We start from the raw sequence: 21,814 nt of genomic DNA, 5'->3' as shown, positions 1-21,814 counted from the left end.
GACGTCATGCAGCAGGCTTTAGATGGCAACACCGCTTTCGTCCGCCGTCCAGCAGAGGGCGGACAAAGGTTCGTCGCTATCGCCTTATCCACCGGCGGAAGTGACTGGTAATTCCTGTTTTTAGCATCATCCAGTGTGGAGAATGCTAGTGAGACAGACGAACGAGTTCGCGCTGAATATGGAGCGTTCCAAGCCTTCGCCACCTCTTCGTGAAGCTCAGGAAGAAATGAGGCGGGCTTTGAGAAGTACGCTCATCCGAAAGTAAACTACCATCCAGCCGGGAACAAGAGGGGGGGCGTTGGTGCAGACCACTCGAGGCCGAGACTCGTCGCGGCCAGCGTGAGCACTCGCCTCGGCTCCTTCTCGATGTCAGCTCGTTTGCTGGGCTTCTGAGCAGAAGGTGCGAGATCCTCGGAGCTCGCCCAGCCATCACTGCCCGAAGCTAGCAGAGTGCGGCGCCTCAGCGCAGCGGAGAATGCAGGCTCAGAGAAAAGGCCAAGCGAGTCCTCAGAGTCACCATGGCAACAGCTCGCAGTGAGGGCATCCGCCGTCAGCGAGCGCGAGCGCTGCATGATCTTCACCCAGGCAAGAGACACAGATGACGTACCGGTCTCCCTCGCTGAGTGGGGCTCTGACGAGCCGCAGGAAGGCATCTTAAAAAAGGCGCAAGCTCTTTTACGAGTGTGTGTCGCAGGGCGAACACACACACACGCATAAAGAACAGCTGGATATAACAGAATTGAAAGGATATAGGCGCCGGACAGCGCAGCAGGAACGGCAGTGGAAGGGCGGTGAAGGCAAGCAGCTTCAGAATGGCTCGTCCCGCTGATATGCCTCTCAGACGGCGCTTGCTTCCTCCGTGATCCAGCGATGCGTGAGCTTCGCTGAAGAGATGAAAAATCAGGGGAGTCAGCCTTTTCGAGCTCCTTTTATAGGGTTGAGCCACACCCGTTTCGGCGGGAAGTGGCATGATGGGCGCGAAGTATTTCGTGAAAAGAGACTTTTCCCGTAGCGTCTTAGCTAAGACGCAGTACGAGAGAACTCTCTAAGAGAACTTCCATGAATTACTCCGGGATATTGGTTTGTTTTAACTCAGAGGGAGTGTCAGTCACATTAAACAAATTAACAGCTTAAGTCATTTGTGGATTAATGTGTATTGGAGACACGAACCGTTTAAAATGATTCAGTTCGATTTGGTGAACTGGCTCAAAAAGATCCGGTTACATCGAATGATTCATTCGCGAACCAGATATGACAAACTGCTTTGTTTTGAACTGTCTTACAACAGACACGGAAGAGAAGACAATGCTGAATAATGTTGTAGTTTTTGCTAGTTTTGGACCAAAATGTATTTTCGATGCTTCAAAAAATTCTAACTGACCCTCTGATGTCACATGGACTACTTTGATGATGTTTTTCTTACCTTTCTGGACATGGACAGTATACCGTACACACAGCTTCAATGGAGGGACTTAATCTAAAATATCTTAAACTGTATTCCAAAAATAAACTGAGGTCTTACGGGTTTGGAACAACATGAGGGTGAGTTATTAATGACATAATTTTACAAATTGGGCGAACTAACCCTTTAAATATATTTGGAATACCTAAGATTTATGAATGTTCAGAAGAAATTTTCATTGGCAATTTATATTATAATGAATTAACTAATGTTAACTAATGAAGCGCTAATGTAAAGTGTGAACGAAAAATAAAGAATCAAAACACTTTCAAACAATATCTAGGGCATGCTGTAGTCCAGATTAAAATGTAAAAAAAAAGTTTGAAAATAAATATCCTATTAAGTCTAAATATTTCAGTAGAATGAACTCCACAGCAAATGCACAAATCTGAACGGCTATTTAAATAATTTAAATACTAGAAAGTAGCAGCTGCTTTATTTATGGGGTTTCAGGGTAACGGCTGCATTTTCTGCAGTTTAGCGCCATCTGCTGACAGAGAGTAAATGTGCTTTAATGTGTTTACATCAGAACACACACACTCTTTCAAGCAGCATACAGCTTGTTGTGCATTTTGACCACTTGATGGTAAAAGAATTCTTAAAATGCATCCCAAATTCTGAATAACTTATAATGTATAACTATACATGGTTTCTAGAAGCGCCCACAATAACAATATTGTGCATAGGGCTGTCGCGATAACCGCAATATTGTAATACCGCGCTATTGACAAGCAAACTGCAGAGGAAAGATAGCAACCGCAGAAACCATGGCAACTGCATGTTCAGTGTTTTTTATTTTTTTATGAGGCTGTGGCCTTCTTGTTTTTTTCAATTTGTCACTGTGCATTCAATGTTAAATAAATTAATGATACAATATGGTTACGACTGTAATTTTCTCGCGTGCTAGGGGGGGCGCTCGATCTGGTCCCAAAACCTAATGTCACGTCGCCAGTATGGGAACATTTTGGCTTTCAAGCCAATGAAAAGTGCGAGCCAGCGAATATAGATGAGGCAATATGCAAAATTTGCTGCAAAAAGGTTCCTGTGACGCGGTAATACATCTAATTTGATGTCATCGGGACATTCTAAAACGCTTAACGTGAAAAATGCTTAACGTGGTTTAATGTACTAATACAGTGATATTAACAGACCATACTCACTAAACATCATATTAATAAAGTATTCTATCTACAAAAAATCAGATGATCCCTGAATATGAATTCAACGCGTTTAATAACACGTTAAGCCTTTTCCTCTCACAGAAAACCATAAGGCTTAACATGTTATTAAACGACTTGCATTCATATTCCAACCCATATTCAGGGATCACCTGTTTTTTTTTTTGTTTTTTTGTTTTTGTACATCGTATACTTTATTATTATAATGTTTAGTGAGTTTGGTTTTTAAAAATCACTGTCTTAGTACATTAAGCGTTTTCTTATAACGGTTTTCTATGGGAGGAAAATACTTTACAGTATGTTATTAAACGAGTTGCATTCATATTCAGGGATCATCTGATTTTTTTTTTTATAGATAGCAACTTTATTAGTATGATTTTTAGTGAGTTTGGTCTGTTAATATCACTGTCTTAGTACATTAAGCCATGTTAAGCGTTTTTCACGGTAAGTGTTTTAGAGTGTCCCCTGTCATCCAGCGCAGCTGCCCCCTCAAGCATCAGGTCGCGGAGCAACATCAAAAAGAACAGCTGAGACCGGCCGACAGTTAGGAGTAGCTGAAGCCTTTGCGAAATCTGTAAAATACAGCCGTGAAAGTAACAAGCATACCTGCTGAAGTCACGGACAACCTCCGCGTCAGTGCCCATACCCAAGAGAGCGTGAGCAGATAACGAGCTCACATGCTATCTGCATGAGGAGTGCATCGACTCCAACGTGAATCCACTGTCCTGGTGGGCCAGTGGTGGCACGATAATCAGTCTAGATTTCCGCTGCTGTCCAAAGTCACGCGCAAATACGTGTAATAGCCTACATGTTAGAACTCTTTGATTTCTTTAAAAAAAAATATTGGAAAACGCATCTTGTTGCTGTTTGGCATTTAACAATAAACAAAAATGTTTTAAAACGTGTCTCTCTGTCAGTTTAAAAAAGCAACAATATATGCTACATAACTCAACGATAGAGCTTTGTATGCAGCAAAATCAGGATAAATTAGGTATGTAAAAAAAAAATGGCGGTAATACCGCATATCGCGCTATTGAGCCAACCATAATAACCGCAGGGGAAATTTCATAACCACGACAGCCCTAATTGTGCATATTCATTACTGTTATATATCACATTACCAAATACAGGCAAATGTCTATGTGAGGCAAATGAGACGCTGTAGTTTTTTTTTTTATCGTCAGGTAACCTAAAATGTGCATTGTTTAGTTACATCAAGGGTCAAATCAAAGACAATTGTACATTAATGTTAAAAGTTACACAATTTTTGTGTGTGTGAGCTGTACAGGTCTGGTATACATAACGTTTTGGTCAGGTGGCCAAAATGTCCACCCAATAGAGAAAAGTTTTGCCCAGCAAGAAAAAAAAACAACAACAACATTAGGCACATTGCCATCAGGCCATCCAATATTTACTGTAGATGAGTTTGTTTCTTCATCAGAACTGATTTGGAGAAATGTAGAATTATATCTCTTGATCACCAATTTATCCAGTGCAGTGAATGGGTTCCGTCAGAATGAGAGTCCAAACAGCTGATAAAAACATCACAATAATCCACAAGTAATCCAAACAAGCAGCTTTTTACTTCATAAGATTTAGAGTTAATGGATGGACTGGAGTCGTGTGGATTATTGTGATGTTTTTATCAGTTCTTTAGTCTCTCATTCTAACGGCACCCATTCACTTCTGAGGATCCATTGGTGAGAAAGTGATGTGATGTTACATTTCTCCAAATCTGCTCTGATGAAGAAACAAACTCATCTACATCTGGATGGCTGAGATTGTGCATATTTTCTGCAAATTTACATTTTTGGGTAAGCTATCCTTCAAAAATATGTCTCATTGAATGTATAGAACCCATTTGAAGGCTTAAAGTAAAAACTACCTGAGGCTGAATCACAAAGACAACACTTCCTGTTCCTCTCCCCAGACTGGCAGCAGAGCAAGCACTGACTCTCAGGGGCATGTAGGGCGAAACCTGGGTGACAGGTGAGACAGCTCTGGGGTCCGGCACCAGAACAATGTTTACAGGACTCGTCACAGGGTTCACAAACTCCCTAATGCCATTGACAAAGACACATGCAAAGTGAAATCTTGCTGTTTACACTACTGAATGAACATTTGGACCGAAATATTAATAATGTTAATGTTTGACAAAAATAGCAGTAACTGATCAGGTGCTACTATAAATAACAGCACAAACTTCCACACACACACACACACACTGTCATCAGTACTTACACCCTGTGAGTAATATCGGCTCTCTTCACAGCGAGGGTAACACACCCCATCCTGCAGGACACTGCCCCAGTCACACGTCACACAGCCCTGGGGAGTGTTATCTGCAAAAAAAACAGAGACTTTCAGATGAGAAAGGGTGAGGCACCAACTGTTTCTTTCAAAGAGATCAACGTTTTGCCTTTTCTGTTTGATCTTTATTTGTATTGAACCCAGAATATTCCTTTTGGATTGGAATTAAATTAACATCAGGGGCCTACTTAATACTAGATTTCAAATTGTGTTTCTCCGGGAATCCTGTGCCAGCCAGACAACTTCCTTAGAGATTTATTATATACCTCCTTGGCAGCCAAGTCAACAGATGTTATTTCATTGCTATCTCATACCATGGATTTTAGATGAAGCAGCGAAGCATTATATTGATCAGTCAGCAAACAGAACCAAATATATTTGTCTGCAATAACATTTCATGATAAAACAAGGGAGGCCTATAATGACTAGAATGATGAAACAACAATATTACGGAAGCTTATAAAATGTGAAGAAGAAAAAAATGATAACAGAAGCACCTGTGCAGGACTTGCAGCTGGTGTGGCACTGTCTGCAGCTGTGCCCGCTCTCATAAAAGTGCTGCGGACATTGATCCACACACTGCCTGGTACCCTGCAGGTCTAGCAGAGGAGGTGTGCACACCCTGCAGGTGTCCGGCCCTGGACCTGAGCACTGCTCACAGGAGCGGTCACACTTCTCGCAGCGCTCCCCTGTGCTGTAGTACCTGGCACATCAAGTGAAATAAATGCATGTCTTGTTATTACAGACAGTGAAGAGAAGACAGTAAATTACTGGTAATGGATCTGTAGTTATTACTTCTGCTGACCGCGCACCACAGGCCTTGCCATTTCATCTGGACATTAAATTTGACCCTTGTTAAATATACTCAGGTCTTTGACTATTTTAAGAGAAGTTTGGGAAGCTACAGTTTTATCAAACACTAGTGCTTTTCTATTAACTAAGCTCTTGATTACCAATGGATAATGTGTGTCCGTGTGTGTGTGTGTGTGTGTGTGTGTGTGTGTGTGTGTAGGAAGATCTTACCCTGTGGGACAGTGGCTAACGCAAAGATGAGAGAGCAGATGAAGGTAGCCTGGTGCACAGCTCAGACAGTCTCTGGGAGACGCCCCGGAACAAGTGGCACACACATGATCGCAGGGCATACAGAAACCCAGCTCTACCCCATCAGCCTCCTCATGGGCACTGTAAGTTCCCGCAGGACATTTGCTTACGCACGAACCGTCTGGAATACAAACAGGTTCCCATTAAACCAGTTACAGGTTTTCCCTTTCAACAATGCTTTAGAACCAAGAGAGGGATTTAAAAGATAACCCACAACTGATGAACACTTTAAATCAGTATTAATAATTACAAACCTCACAATCAATTTCATTGTTTTCTTAACAGCAGAAGTATACAAAAGAAATGCACTGATGTGAGTTCAGATCATTTCGTACTGTGGAGGTAGTTGAGCAGGGCGCAGGTCTGGCAGTCAGAGGGTCCCGGCCCTTCGCAGGACTGGCAGAGCCGATGACATGCTTGGCAAGTGAACTGGTTGTTTTGGAGGAATGTTCTGGGTGGGCAGTCCGAAACCCCAGTAACCCCACACATCATGGTATTGGGATCCAGAACCAGACCCTTTTCACACTGCAGACACTGGATGGGATCTGGACCCTCACAGTATGCACAGGTCTGGTGACACTCTACGGAGCCAATATGGGACATATAAATGACACATAATATATTCACTCTTCAGCCACAATAATCAATCTGTGTTCAGTTATTAACCAAATAAATAATCAAATAACAAGTATACTTTTGATGCAGACTCTTATTGTATGCTTTTAGCCTTTCAAAGTATATTCCATTTGAAATTGTGCATGAAAGTGTGCATGGGCATTAAAAAAAGTTTCATCCTGGTCCACTGTCTGCAGTCTCCAGAAGTTATGAGTGATCTTTAGAAGTTATGAGTGAAGTGTCTTTTAACTCGCTGAGTCCTGAGTGTTTTCAACCTTGTAGGACAGGGGTGTCAAACTCTATTCCTGGAGAGCTGGAGCCCATGTAAGTTTTCAAATAAGTCTGAAGATTAGTTGGATCAGGTGTGCTTAATCTAAACTTTGCAGGGGCTCTGGTTTTTGACACCCCTGTTGTAGGATATGCACCCCACTATATCTACCATTTCACTGGTAATCTGGAACTCAATCTCACTAAAGTCTGCCGTAACCATAGTCACTGAGGATCTGTGTCGGTCCCCTGATTAGCTGAGAGACTAGTCATATTGCCCCTTCTTTACTAAAGATTTGTAAAATCTCACATTCACAGGTGGTTTACTCAAGTGTACAATTCTGAATAAAGAGGTGCTCACACACATGCCTTCTTAATGGGTGCTGGTGCCCCCTAGGGGAACCCCTGGAACAAAGTATGCACGATTAGAAAAATTGGGTTATGCACATACTGTGAAATTTAAATGGCACACACTATGCGCAAACCCTAAACTATGTGCAAAACTGGAATGTGGAACTTATACCGCCGGTTTCACAGACAAGTCAAGACATGTTTGAGCCATCTCAACTGAAAATATCTCACTACGAAATATCTTAAAATATGTCAGTGACGTAATTCTGTGTCAAGATGCACACATGTAATGATATGCTTAAACTAAGCCCCATTTGTGAACCCAGGCCATACTGTCCAGGATTATACTGGTTTTGTGTGTTAGTGGTTAATACTTCACCCTGGCATTCCTTATCAGAGGTCTGGTAATAAGTTCCCGCTGGGCACTCCTCCAAGCACGTGCCCTCGTAGAGTTTTAGGTTGAGGGCAGAGCAGGTCTCGCAGTCATCAGAGAGGGGTCCAGAGCAGGTGGCACAGGTGTGATGGCAGCTCACACAGACCCCCTGATCTAAGTCTTCAAAGTAGCCCTTCGGACAGACAGCCTTGCATGCCCCGTTTAAAAGCAAATAGAGAAAACTGCATCCTGAAACACCATAGTTACACAATGCTATTAGATTACAAATTCACTGTAATCAATTATCCACTGAAATTCAAAACTAATCCAAATTTGAATGTGTTCTCACATACTTCCTCATTAATAGATTGTACACAAGATAATATAACAGGGAAAAGAAATTCAATATTTTTCTTGTTAGTGTCACTGATAGGTCTTCAGTGCTCTTTAGCTGTATCTGTTAATAGTTAAACAATGCCAGCAGTAACAATCACTCACTTGTACAGGTGGACAAATCGATGCACACGTCACAGTGAGGAGCACAGCGTCTGCATGTGCCATCTTCTGCCACGTAGCTCATGGGTGTGCAGTTTTGCTTGCACTGGCCATTGGCCAGATGAAGGCCTTCTCGACACGAAAGGCACTGTGTGCTTATACCATCACAGGTCAAACAGAGTTCATCGCAGGGTTCGCATGTCCCCAGCTCTGTCTCAAAATACCCTCTGCAAGAAACCCAAGACAAACACGTTTGTTTCCCTCTTGTGTTCATTAACATATCCTCATGAATGCCAGGACTAAAAACCACTGAAAGTCATTTGAAAGTCAGTTTACAGTCATTTTTAGGGATGCATTTTCAAATGGTCTTTCCGTATTTCAAAAACACTAAACAAAAAATGTATAAACGTATGCTATATAGCAATGTTTTCTTACATCAATAGTAGAAATAATCATTGATGTCATCTATATTTACCTCTGTCTTATTTATCTACACATATTCAAGACTTTTTAATTTATTGCATAGTAGATATTTCAACAATATTAAAGGTTTCAAAGTCAAATCTCAAACCGGTGCAATATTTAGCATCCATAAAATATAAATATTTTTTAATATAAAATTTCAAACTGAAATCTCTAGGTGTATTTCTAGGTATTAATGTATATTAATTTGATTATATATATAGTAGTTTATATATCATTGGGGTTGTTTCTTTCTTTCTTTCTTTCTTTCTTTTTTTAAAGTCCCTTATGCTCACCAGTGCTGCATTAATTTAGCAAAATACAATTATATTTTAATATATATAAAATGTAATTTATTTCTGTGATGTCGAAGCTCAGTTTTCAGCATCATACTTCAGCCTTCAGTGTGACATGATCTTTCAGATCATGTAAATAAAGTAACATTTATTTATATTGGCCATGATGAAAATGTTGTGCAGCTTAATATTTTTGTGGAAACCATGATTTTTTTTTTTTTTAGAATTCTTTGATTAATTTAAATCTGACCCCAAAACCTTTGACCAGTAGTGTATATACCGTCAATTATATTATGTTATAAATATATTTTAAATGTCCAAATATTTTTGGGTCCTCACTAAAGCATGTTTTTGGAGTTCCAGCCATAGCTGACTCACTCTGGACACTCTGACCAGCAGCTGCCCTGGAACAGATAGAGCTGGTAAGTGTCCGTCTTACAGCTCACACACTCGTCTCCGCTCTCACAGGCCTCGCAGTTAGCAGAACACCTCTCACACAGCAGACTGGAGCTGTTCCCATAGAATCCCAGAGGACAGCGCTCTGCGCACACAGCCTCCTGCTCCAACATGTATCCTGTTGAGAAAGCAAACAGAGGTGCGAAGAACCTATTAAGGAGATAAATATCTTATTTATTCAGAAAGTTCTTTTGAAGCAGGAACTCATTAAAAGGGAAATTTGACAGTCTGTTTATCAGGTGGGAGGGAAAGGAAAGCTAACCTATACGTTACCAGTAGCACATGTGATGCAGTTCTGAGCCTCTGAACCATAACATGTCAGGCAGGATCTATCACAGTAACTGCAAGTGCGACTTTCCACTAATAAAAAAATGTAAATAAAAGACATGATTATTTTATCTAAACTTTTCATTTAGAGTTCCAAAGCAGTTTTTACAGAGATTGAAAGACAATCACACAATTGCAGGCCATAAGTCATTAATGTTTTAAGTGTGTATTACTACCACATATTCACCAGAGGACAGTATTACACAAACTATAACAGACATAAGCAAATCCTAAACAGCAAGTTTGCAACAGAAGGTAGACTTATCTTGTTTATTGTTATTATATTAAATGGCAGGCATTCTCACCATCAACATATTGGCCTTCCGGGCAGCTGATCACCGGGCACTTCCCGTAAACTGGGCGGCTCCAGCCACTGCATCTGTCACAGTCCCTCAGTCCAGGGCCGTGGCAGGTCAGACAGGAGCTGTGACAGGCCAGACAGCGCCACCCTCTGGAGTCTTTAAATGTGTCTGCTGGGCACTCCTTCACGCAGGTGCCATCTTTTTCATGCAAAAAGAAGTGTTTATCCTCTTATCTTTAGTGTTGTGATTTACATCAAATTATTTTTAGTTGTAATATTTCACAATATTACTGTTTTTACTCTATTTTTGATCAAATAAATGCAGCCTTGTTAAGCATTAGAGAACATGCAAAAAAACGGTCGCTGTTAACAGGTGATAAAACAGCTGTGATATTTCATAGTATATTAATGTAGTAGGAATAAGTAGGTGTATAAATCAAAAACATGAACATTAATTTGCATGAATGAACCTGATCTCAGATCAGAATCACAGTGCTAACCTGTGCAAGGTTTTGCATTAACTATATTTGCATTTCTATTTCCCATTCAAACGATTGAGGGGAAACAGTGCTTCTCTGCACAATATCCTTTCTGTGATATATACATATTTATTTAAAAATTTCAGTAAATTCGTGGATATTTAAAATAAAAAAATAACGTTTATTTTGACCTTATCTAAGTAAATCCAAGTTTAAAAAAAAATCTGTTGATAAAGCATTTAATTCTTGTAGAATTTTCCATTGTACAGTACTGTTTTTATTATACTGAAGCACTTTCTTTTGTGGTACTCGACTACAATTTTAATTGTTTTTGTCTCTTTGTTTTGATTTTGTTGTGTGTGGTTTTAGTTGTTGTTAATTGTATATAAATAAATGATTGTCATCTCACAATTCAGAATTTATCTTGCAATTCTGAGTTTAAACTCACTATTCAGAGATTAAAGACATTGAAAAGCAATTCTTATAATTCTGAAACTAGCAATTCTAGGTTTTGTTTTTTTTTCTTCTTTTTTTCTGTTTGGTCAACCAATGGCAAAGGAAGGTTTTTTTTTTTTTTTTTTTTTTTTTTTTGCATTTATGTATGGTGTTATGGAAAGTACTTCACCTATAAACATTATATTCAAAATTGCTAATACTTATAGGTTAATAAATACTGGCATGACAACAAAACATTTAAGTTTCATTATAAGTGACCCATTAGAGTTTTGTGGGGGTTTTCACAAGCATCTCTAGATCATTTAGCTTTCTACGACTGGATAAATCTAAAAAAGTAGTATTCAATTTAAATTGTAGCTTTAGCCTAGACTTAACAAACCAAAGTAATGAGACTGAAACCACTATGGCTAACAGGAAAATGATAGTGACCTTTAGCGAGGCGTTCAGAGGAAGTAGTGTACGCACTGTTCAGGAAGTATCCAGACTGGCATGTGAGACACAGACTATCGCTCCAGCAGTCCACACACGGCTCTGGGCAGCTGATACACAGTCCTTTCCCGCGGTCCTCGTAGGTCCTCTGGGGACAGTGCTGACGACACTGCTGTCTGTATCTTCACACAGAGATAACATACAATAGGCTTGTCACATATTGAGGCTAAACTGAGGGCTGTTTTACATGCTTGGATGAGTCATTACAGAACTTTGAAGCTATTTGAGCTTTTTTCTGTGTTCACTAAAAGAATTATGCAAGCCAAGTAATGTGGCAAACAGATGCCTTTATGCAGTCTTGCAGGTCAGTTGTGGGTGTGGTTGTGGAGAAAGCATAAAAAGACTGAAATCCTAAGTACTTTGCTGAGATTGTACAGCCAGGACCATTGGCAGCCATTTTTTTTTTTAATTCTTATTGGTAACTAAAACTATAACTATAAATAAAAATGTTACTTGAAATTAAATAAATGTTCACTGAAAAAAAACGTTTATTAAAAGTGCCACAATTCTCTCACTTTTTTTATTTCGATTTGTGCCAGTTTCTCTGCCAGTTTCATTCTCATTAACACATGCAGTGGACACTTTTTAATTTGCTAAATATTTTTGCAACATTATGATATTTTTCACAGAAATTTTCAACTCTGGAAACAATGTGATGATGATGAATTAACTGAAAGCTAATGAATTAATTTAAATCCAACAATGAAAAGTTAGAAAATGTAGTAGCTGGCTGAACTGTAAAGGTGTTTGTTCAAAACTCTTTAGTTGCCTCACTATCACTTGGAGCAATATCAATATCCTTCCTATCACTTGGAGCTATTTGAAAACTTGCTTACAAAGACTTTAGAGCAGCTTCAGAGCATCTTTTGTATCAAATACGCTCTGAGTCACAAGCTCCCGCTTCAAGGTGAGGAATATAATGCCGGCTGAGATTCTGTGAGCCCGGGGCAATTGGTTTCAGTGCTTTGACAGAGAGAGTCTGAGTGAAGAGTAACCAGAGAAGCCAAACCACAACAGAGGAATCAAACCCATCCCAAAACCAAAGCACACCTGCCTGCAGCATTCAATATGTTAAATCATGAGTTCGGAATAGAACAGTTTACAGTCTGTTGTCATAATTCTATCATGATTCTTTTAATGTTGTTTAGACCTTTTGGGAGTAACACAGTCTTCTGATTTCTGATTGACTGCAGTGTTTATGAGGACTGACTAACAATTATCCAGTAAAGTTATAAGAGAGCTTTTATATTAAAGGAAGAGAGAAAATGAGGAACAATTGTAGAGATAATATAATGGCACATTGGTCTCTCCTTATCAAAAAGAAGAAACTCCTGCTGTGTTGCTAAACAACTGCAGGAATGACAGCATAAGCTTTAGAACACTATCAAAGCTGCTTGAGAAGAAGTTATAAAAACTGACAAATTGATATTTCAGGCACAATATGGACAGATATTTTCTATATTTTTCCCTTCCATCAAAAATTGTTAGAAACTCAGACTGGACTAAAGTGTTTGGTCCTGTATTTAGACCAAAATTAATTAACTCACTGGCAACTTACATTTAATAAAAAAAAACTTTTAATAAATACTGTGTATTAGAAAAATATTTTTAAGACTTTTACTCAGCAATCACACATTAAAAGTATCTAAAATGACAGTAAAGACCTTTATAACGTTACAAAAAAATCTATTTAAAATATATATTTTTTCCTTTTCTATTCATCAAATAATCCTGAAAAGCATATGTGTGTATATATATATATATATATATATATATATATATATATATATATATATATATATATATATATATAATAAATGATTCTTGATCAAATCAGCATATTATAATGATTTATGAAAGATCATGTGACACAGAAGACATTACGGAATTAAATATATATATATATATATATATATGTGTGTGTGTGTGTGTGTGTGTGTGTGTGTGTGTGTGAGTGTGTGTGTGTGTATAAGGGAACAGTTATGTAAAATCTTAACAATATTTTACAATGTTACTGTTTTTTAATGTAAAAAAATTGTTGTTAAATGAATGTTTAAAATAAATAAATAAATAAATCATGTAAACAATACATTTTGTGAGTTCTTTTAAAACCATTAAAAAAAAAATTCTAACCCCAAAACATTTGACTGGTAGCACATATATTACCCAAATCATATTTCAAATAATTTCAATGTCCCCTTTTACACTCTAGCCTTGTAAAAAATTAAAAAAAAAAAAAAAATCATGAAAATAAAACATATAAAAGCTATTAATACAGTCACAGTCAAATGTTTGCTCATTAAAATTAGTAAAACTTATGAATGAATTTCTGTACAAAACTAAAATTTTAATGTATTTTAACTTTATTTTTGTTATTTTTTTTTATTTCTTTAGGATGAGTGTGCCGAGTTGTATTCTGGACAACTAGTACAGATTTTGAGATAGGTATTTTGAGGGTTTTAAATTGTGGAACATAGTAGCAAAAATAGTAACTAGGTGTCTTGAAATGTCTAACTAGTACTGCAGGTGTTAATCAATCTTAACGTAAGTCATAATAAATACAATCTAAATAAATCAATTTTAATGTGAAGATAAATTGAATAAAACTACATAAATCGCACGTTTGCACTATGGTAAACCATATCTTGTTGTAGTTAAGCAGTCGATAAGCATGGCTGATCAAGTTCTCCATCTGAGAAACAGAGGTGCCTCACTTTGGAACTCAACACTTAAGCAAGACGTTTGAGTGAGACGGAGGACAACAGCTGCCATGGCAATAGCGCAGGCATAATGAAAGCATGAGGAATGTTTGGAGGGGATTAACATTGCTCTTTTCCTCTCTGAGTGGACTTTCATTAGTCAGGAATCTCGTACAAGACACTCCAAACCTCTGAGCAAAGAAAGTCCTTCAGTTTCAACCGAGCGAAGAGGAGATAGGCTCAAATTAGTGAGGAGAGAGAAAAAGAAGACAGATTGGGTGAGTAGAGGGAAAAACTCATAAGAGGTGCCTCTATGTAGAGCAGCGTGAATCTCAGGTAACCGGCTGTGAGACTTAACTAAAAGTGAAATCTGATGCACACAATAGCTGGAGGCCACAACACATAATCAAACCTCTGTTCTCTTCATAGTATCTCTGCAATATGCTCCAAAAGACAGCCTTAAAGGAATAGTTCAGCTAAAAATGAAAGTTTGCTGAAAATGTACTCCCATTCAGGCCATCCAATATGTAGATGAGTTTGTTTCTTCATAGGAACAGATTTGGAGGAATTTAGCATTACATCACTTGCTCACCAAAGGATCCTCTGCGGTGAATGGGTGCCGTCAAAATGAGAGTCCAGTCAGCTGATAAAAACATCACAATAATCCACACCGCTCCACTCCAGTCAATCAATTAACATCTTGTGAATTGAAAAGCTGTATTCATCACTGAAGTTTTTAACTTGAAATACAAGTCATCTGTTCATAATATTGCTTTCCCCAGTGTTTTTAGCAGCTGTTTGGACTCTTATTCTGATGGCACCCATTCACTGAAGAGGATCCATTGGTGAACAAGTGATGTAATGCTACATTTATTCCTATCTGTTCCTATGAAGAAACTCCTCTTCGTCTTGGATGGCCTGAGAGTGAGTACATTTTCAGCAAATTAAATTTTATAGCAATCGGAATGAACCGATTCCTCAAATACAGTACAGACTTACAAGAAGTAGCCGTCTGTGCAGCTGTGGCAAACCTCTGGATCATCTGTCGAGGACACAAAACAGGTAATGACTATAAAAACAAATTTTTTTGTCACTGCTAAGCATAAAACAAGTACATAACAAACAACTGGAAAACAATTGGCTGCAAGTATTAATAAACAGTAACAAACAACCATAATATTACATAAATAAATGGCACTGCTAAAATAATGAAACATATAATCTGTAATTTACCTGCAGAACATGTTTTACAGCCAATACCGCAGTCTATACATTCTCGCGTATCCAGATCCTGAACCTGACCTGTGGTTCAAGAAAATGTCTGTAAGTATCATGTGTGTGTGTGTGTGTGTGTGTGTGTGTCTTTGCATGTTTCATGATTGTTAAGAAGTTATACAATAGTTACAGGCATACATTCATAACTACCATATTTTTTATTAATACATGTGTTGCATGAATAAGGCAAATGATTGGTGAGCAAACAACAATATAAACATTTTCAAATATACACAGGAAAAAACTGGAACATTTGGTACAGTATATGTAAGCGCTAAATCTTAAAGTGGAGTCTAAATCTAAGTGGAGATTTTTTATTTCTTTTGTGAAAATGTCCATTAATTAAACTTACATACTCAAATCAAGTTTAATGTTAATATGAACACTTAAATGTATATTTTGGATGTTTTTTTCACTACTCTACAAGTACAAATAGCTCAAAATCTCAAGACTGAATAGTTAATGAAAAAAACAATGATTTTGCAGTGTATTGTATTAATATATATGTAAATATATGAAGAATTTGGTTATATTAAATGTGTCTTTTATTTAATTTAACTGTAATCATGGTAGTTTAATTTTACATCTTGCACTTGTAATGCATCTCAATTCGCCTATTATTCTAAGCCCTAAAAGTATGTACTTTTTTTGTGAAGAAGGAGTAAATAGTTTTGAGTGAGTAGAAGAAGAGTAAGTATGTTTGTATGTAAGGTGACAGACTACCACGTCATAAAATTGCATCTTGAAAACACGGACTGCTCTTTCAAGTAGTTACATGCATGGAGTGCTGCAGGGATCATATATTTTTACAGGCCAAAACCAAGAAACTCTCAGAAAAGTATTTGGGATTTATTAATTCATTTATTTATTTATTAAAAGAGACTGAAAGCATTGATGGAGGCTTAAAGGTGGAGATGTTGAAGTTATGCAACCTTGATGAAGTTCATTTATATCCTTTTTAGTGCTTCAACATTCAGAAAAGCTGTGTTCATTTGTGAAGATTATGACTGAAATCCATAAGAATCATAAACTTTTGTGGGTGGAAGAGTTCATGTTTCACAGGTAATGGAAAAATCCTGTTAAAAGGGAACCAGGGTGATGACAACAGCAGGTCTGCCTACAAAAATGTCATCACTGCAGCGCTTTATTCTTTAATATAAACCAGCCTGTCGATAAATTTATAGAAAGATAAACTCACCAAGGCCACACAAAACTGCCAGACAGACGCCGCTCAGAAGATTGTAGCCTTCTCTGCACTTGGCACAAACTTTGGCATCAGCACAGATCTCACAGTTAGGCAAACATGGGACGCAGGTGTATTGCTCTCGGTCCGCATAAAACTCTCGAGGGCAGTGTAGTCTGCAGTGACCCTGATACAGGAAACGCTCCTTCCCCTCCTCATCTGAAATCACACACAAAATGCATTTAGCATGGGGACTCCAAATGACCTTTATTTAAATAATTTTCCACTGATCAGAGGAGATACATATATACAGAGGAGATAACTTCTACTGCGCCAGATGACATGGCCTCCACAGTCACCGGACCTGAACCCAATCGAGATGGTTTAGGGGTGAGCTGGACCGCAGACAGAAGGCAAAAGGGCCAACAAGTGCTAAGCATCTCTCGGGGAACTCCTTCAAGACTGTTGGAAGACCATTTCAGGTGACTACCTCTTGAAGCTCATCAAGAGAATGCCAAGAGTGTGCAAAGCAGTAATCAAAGCAAAAGGTGGCTGCTTTGAAGAACCTAGAATATGACATATTTTCAGTTGTTTCACACTTTTTTGTTATGTATATAATTCCATATATAATTCCACATGTGTTAATTCATAGTTTTGATGCCTTCAGTGAATCTACAATTTTCATAGTCATGAAAATAAAGAAAACTCTTTGAATGAGAAGGTGTGTCCAAACTTTTGGTCTGTACTAATATATATATATATATATATATATAAGAAACCAAACCAAGAGTACAAAAATGTTCAGTTTGCGAGGAATTTATTTATATGTCCTTTCTAACTTGCAGGTTATATGTATCACTCACTTCCTTTTAATAAATCACAGCATGTTTTCAAAGCAGGTAATATTATGACATTGGAGTTATTCCAACAATAGCAACCAAGGGTGAATGTCATGAAAGCATAAGCATGTTTATTTAGAAATTATTTTCATGACAATAAATTCCAGTTGTCACTACTGTAATATATATATATATATATATATACACACACACACACACACACATAAATGTGTGTGTGTGTGTGTGTGTGTGTGTGTGACTTTTCTTTTATGTCAAAAATCATTAGGATATTAAGTAAAGATCTTTATAGTAAATTTCCTACTGTAAATATATTAAAACGTAATTTTTGATTAGTAATATGCATTGCTAAGAACTTCATTTAGACAATTTTAGAGGTGATTTTCTCAATATTTAGATTTTTTTTTTGCACCCCCAGAGTCCAGATATTGAAATAGTTGTATCTCGGCCAAATATTGTCATATTGCCTAACAAACCTTACATAACTGGAAAGCTTATTTATTCAGCTTTCAAGATGATGTATAAATCGCAATTTCCAAAAACATGTGGTCCAGGGTCACATACCTATACTGTATTTATAAATCATTTATTTATTTGTTTGTTTTATGAAATTAATGCTTTCATTCACCAATGAGGCATTACAGTTTAATAACTAAATGTTTCAAATAAATTCTGTTCTTTTGAAATTTCTATTGCATTTTCTATCATCAAAGAATCCTGAAAAAAAATGTATAGCTCTTTCTATAAAAACTTTTACTTTAAATTGAAATACTTTTTCACAATATTGCTGTTATAGTGTATTTTGGATCAAATTAATGCAGCCTCTGTGAACATAAGAGGCATCTTTCAACAAATAAATAAATCCAAACTACTTTTTCATTGCAACAGCCAAACAAGCTCTGACTGAAGAAAATGATTTTGGCATGAAATAAAACCAGGACTTGCTCTTGGCAAGTTTTGTTAAATGCACTGAAAGATTAGAAGCCACATTACTCTTTCCGCAAACAATCACTAAATCTGAAACTTGGGTATCAACATCTGCTTGTGTCTATCATGAGATCTTCTTTAAATAGAAACAGGGATCTGGCTGACAGGTTTTGCCAAGACTGGGACCTATAAACAAGGGCTACGGAGAGGGAACAGGCACTTTTGGCAGTGTTGTAGTTGTCGCACACTGGTGGATGCAAGGCCTCTCCGTTCAACCACCTCGGGCTGCGGAGAGAGAGATTAAGATTTACAGCTCTCTTCTTTGAGATGGTTGAAAAGGAGGGATGGCAACCACACACGCCTACTAAACAGAATTCAAAAGAGTGGCTTGGTTTGCTGAAGACCAGAGTTTGCTTATTCTGTTCTACTGAAGTAATGGTTCTGATGCCATTCCAAACCTGCACGCTGTTATTTATATGCGACAGTGGAATGTTAGTTTGGTGAATAATTAACATATGGAATATTTTCATGATATTTTTATAGTGTTTCATTCATTCTACTTTGAAGCTTGACAGATGAGGTTAATTGGAACCATCATTGTATGAAATGGATTTTAATTTCCGGTTGAACTATCCCTTTAACTTCCCAGAATTCCACAAAAAATAATAATAATAATACAGACAAGGTGTATACCAATTCACATATTTTTTTAACTTTCCTATACCATTTTGTAGTAGAAAGTAGTAGTGTAGTAGTAGTGTGTTCACACTAAACAAATTCCAATAATAGGAAGTGCTCTTCAAATCCCCAGATGATGTACTGATTTATCTGATGGAACAAAGAAGGAAAACTTCCTGCACTTAACTTTAAAGGGACAGTTCATCCCCAAAATCACTTACTCACACTCAAGTTGTTCCAAATCTGTTTCGACACACACACAAAAAAAGATATTTTAAAGAATGTTGGTAAACAAACAGTTGGCAGTAGCCATTGACTTCCATAGTATTTTTTCATGCTATGGAAGTCAATGGCTACCGTCAAGTGTTAAGGGAAGAAGTTATCGGACTGTGATGCTGTATGACAAAAAATGACCTTATAACATGTTTGGCTAATGTTCTTTCAAAGTTTGAAAAGGTTTAGTAATAAACAATTGTTCTTCACATAACCTTAATAGAGCATTTGTGTGAAGTTGTCAAGTCTTTAATGTTCTCAAAAAATGTAAACATCATTCATTTAGCGATTTTTCTGTGATAGTTTATTTACAAGTTTCTCTAATATTTAAACGTCCCCAGATAGTGTACGTGTGGTACGTCTGCGAGATGTCTGTTAAAGATGGCTTCATCTGGAAAGCATCTGCTGTGTACAAACATCCGATAGATGTCTCTAAGATATCAGTTTTACATACATTCTAAAAATCTTACAGACATCTTCTAAACGTCTATTTGACATCTGATAGGAATCGTCCTATAGACTATTGCAGATAACACTCTAAAAAATATGTCTTGCAGATGTAAATGCCGACGTTTATCAGATGTTTGTACACAGCAGATGCTTGCAGAGGCTACTTGTTTTAGAACTTTCAGAAAACTTTTAAAAGTAACATTTCCATAAAGTTAGCAAAATGATCAAATGGAGCTCTCCCATAATGTCAAATTCTCAAAAATTCGAAATAGCCAAGAAAAGCATTTAAAGACAACATTTAGAAATAACGTTTTTAAACCTTAATGGGAACGTTAGCAAAACGTTCTTAGAACATATTTTTGTTAGCAACAGAAAAGATTTCATACTTTAGTTAAGTGGTCTCACCTTTTCCCACTGGCATGTTTGGCAAAGTCTAGCCTACTGTTACAGCTTCTCCAGTGACATCGATTACTGTTCAAAATCATAACAGATTCATTTATGGAGTGGACCTTAATTTCAACTCTTCCTCTAATTAAAAGTGCGCAAGACACTTTCATGTTTGATGTCACTAAACAAACTCTCTTTTGAGGTGAAGCGCTCTTTGTCACATTGATGAATAGGGTGAGCGGCTTCATTGTTTCACCGCGGCAGCTGTGCACGGAGGACTGGGAGGTATGTCTTCCTAATTGTCTCTCGGAAAACCCCTTTGTGATCCTGCACAATGCTGCTACAGAATCGTACCACCCAATGACCAAAACAGGCGAAAACGCTTGATGTATTTTGACTTCCAGGCCGTAATAACGCATAGCTGATTGAATGGTTCTTTTGCAGTGTCCCTGTTTACTCACAGCATTCTTAGCGTCAATGCAGACTTACAAACAACTCCACACATAAGCTTTTTTTTTACTGATATATATCTTGCTATAGTTTGAATTTCATAATTTCCGTAACCTTCTGAAAACATCACATCGCTATAAAGTTGTTCTACTGCGCATGCGCACTGGCAGCGGGATACGATTTGTTACAATGGAGGCACCTGTTTGATCCAATAGATACTTAAAGTGTTAAACTACAGATTATGATAGTGAACTACCACTCACCTAAACCACAAGCGGTGCACTCGAATAGCTCGTGACCCTTACACTCCGTGCAGGTGGGATGACAGAAAACGCACTGATTTTTTAGTAAGAAATGTCCGCTGGGACAGGAGGACACCACAGGCGATCTGGCTTGAATAACACCGACAATAAAGATCAAATAAAATAAAGAGTACATCGTTCGCGATGTTGTAGATACAGTGCATCTATTCGCAATGCATGCACACACTCACACACACATTTCATTCAGTGTAGTGGCGCAGTCCTGCGCTGCCAATGATAACGAGCGTCTAAAGAACAAAACTTGCCCAACAAGTTGCTTTCAATAAGGGGATTGGTCAACAGGCCTTCGGGGTCCACCTATTGCTCTGCTCCATGTGATACAAAGGAGAAGGGTACTGTTATGCACAAATGCACAAACGCAAAAAAGTTATCTGGTGCTTATATACGTAGGCTATATTCTACCTCGTAACATTTTGATCAAGCATATCTATAATTTATCAAAGAACAGCAGTAATCAATGCAAATTATTTCATAATGTGTGCATCGTTATATACAGTGGTAAAATATAATTATGATATTATTATGGTGTTTTTGTTAATAATAAAACAATTCTCTGGATTTCAAAGAAAACTATGTTTTGAAGGATCCCGATTGACAGTGTCTCGCGAGCTCTGTGCAAACCTATAAAGACAAATGAGCAGCAGAGGGAGCCAGAGTGTGCGCTATTGCTTATATATCAGTCCGAACAACAGGCACTCCGTTGTTTTAGAAGAAATAGCATTTTCTGTTTTTCGGGAAAATACCATATGTTCCGGTTAAATCGAGCGTCGTGGCATTATGAAAAATTTCCATATTGTTTTTTTTTTTTTTTTTACATGACTTTTAGTCTGAATGTCTAATAATAATAATAATAATAATAATAATAGGCTATTAAAGTAATAAATGAAATGATAC

The 21,814-nt window shown here is 37.6% G+C and overlaps 1 protein-coding gene across 1 annotated transcript in view; it reads right to left on the bottom strand.

Moving 5' to 3' along the window:
• LOC132133512 (proprotein convertase subtilisin/kexin type 5-like) overlaps positions 1-21,091 on the bottom strand; it is a 32,303-nt gene extending 11,212 nt beyond the window's left edge. The window contains exons 1-15 of the mRNA XM_059546368.1: positions 20,861-21,091; positions 16,591-16,794; positions 15,351-15,419; positions 15,117-15,159; positions 11,395-11,540; positions 9,999-10,193; positions 9,640-9,726; positions 9,289-9,484; positions 8,156-8,379; positions 7,664-7,906; positions 6,387-6,632; positions 5,974-6,172; positions 5,448-5,653; positions 4,882-4,982; positions 4,526-4,697 (exon numbers count right to left, since the gene is read on the bottom strand). Coding sequence (XP_059402351.1) covers positions 4,526-4,697; positions 4,882-4,982; positions 5,448-5,653; positions 5,974-6,172; positions 6,387-6,632; positions 7,664-7,906; positions 8,156-8,379; positions 9,289-9,484; positions 9,640-9,726; positions 9,999-10,193; positions 11,395-11,540; positions 15,117-15,159; positions 15,351-15,419; positions 16,591-16,794; positions 20,861-21,035 — 2,506 coding nt within the window. The 5' untranslated portion in view covers positions 21,036-21,091. The remainder of the gene's footprint in view (positions 1-4,525; positions 4,698-4,881; positions 4,983-5,447; positions 5,654-5,973; positions 6,173-6,386; positions 6,633-7,663; positions 7,907-8,155; positions 8,380-9,288; positions 9,485-9,639; positions 9,727-9,998; positions 10,194-11,394; positions 11,541-15,116; positions 15,160-15,350; positions 15,420-16,590; positions 16,795-20,860) is intronic.
• Positions 21,092-21,814: the final 723 nt, after the last annotated feature.

The sequence above is a fragment of the Carassius carassius genome, chromosome 50 (assembly GCF_963082965.1).
Source record: "Carassius carassius chromosome 50, fCarCar2.1, whole genome shotgun sequence".
Taxonomy (NCBI): domain Eukaryota; kingdom Metazoa; phylum Chordata; class Actinopteri; order Cypriniformes; family Cyprinidae; genus Carassius; species Carassius carassius.
Note: the sequence above shows the minus strand (reverse complement) of the source record. Positions and strands in the feature narration are given on the sequence as shown.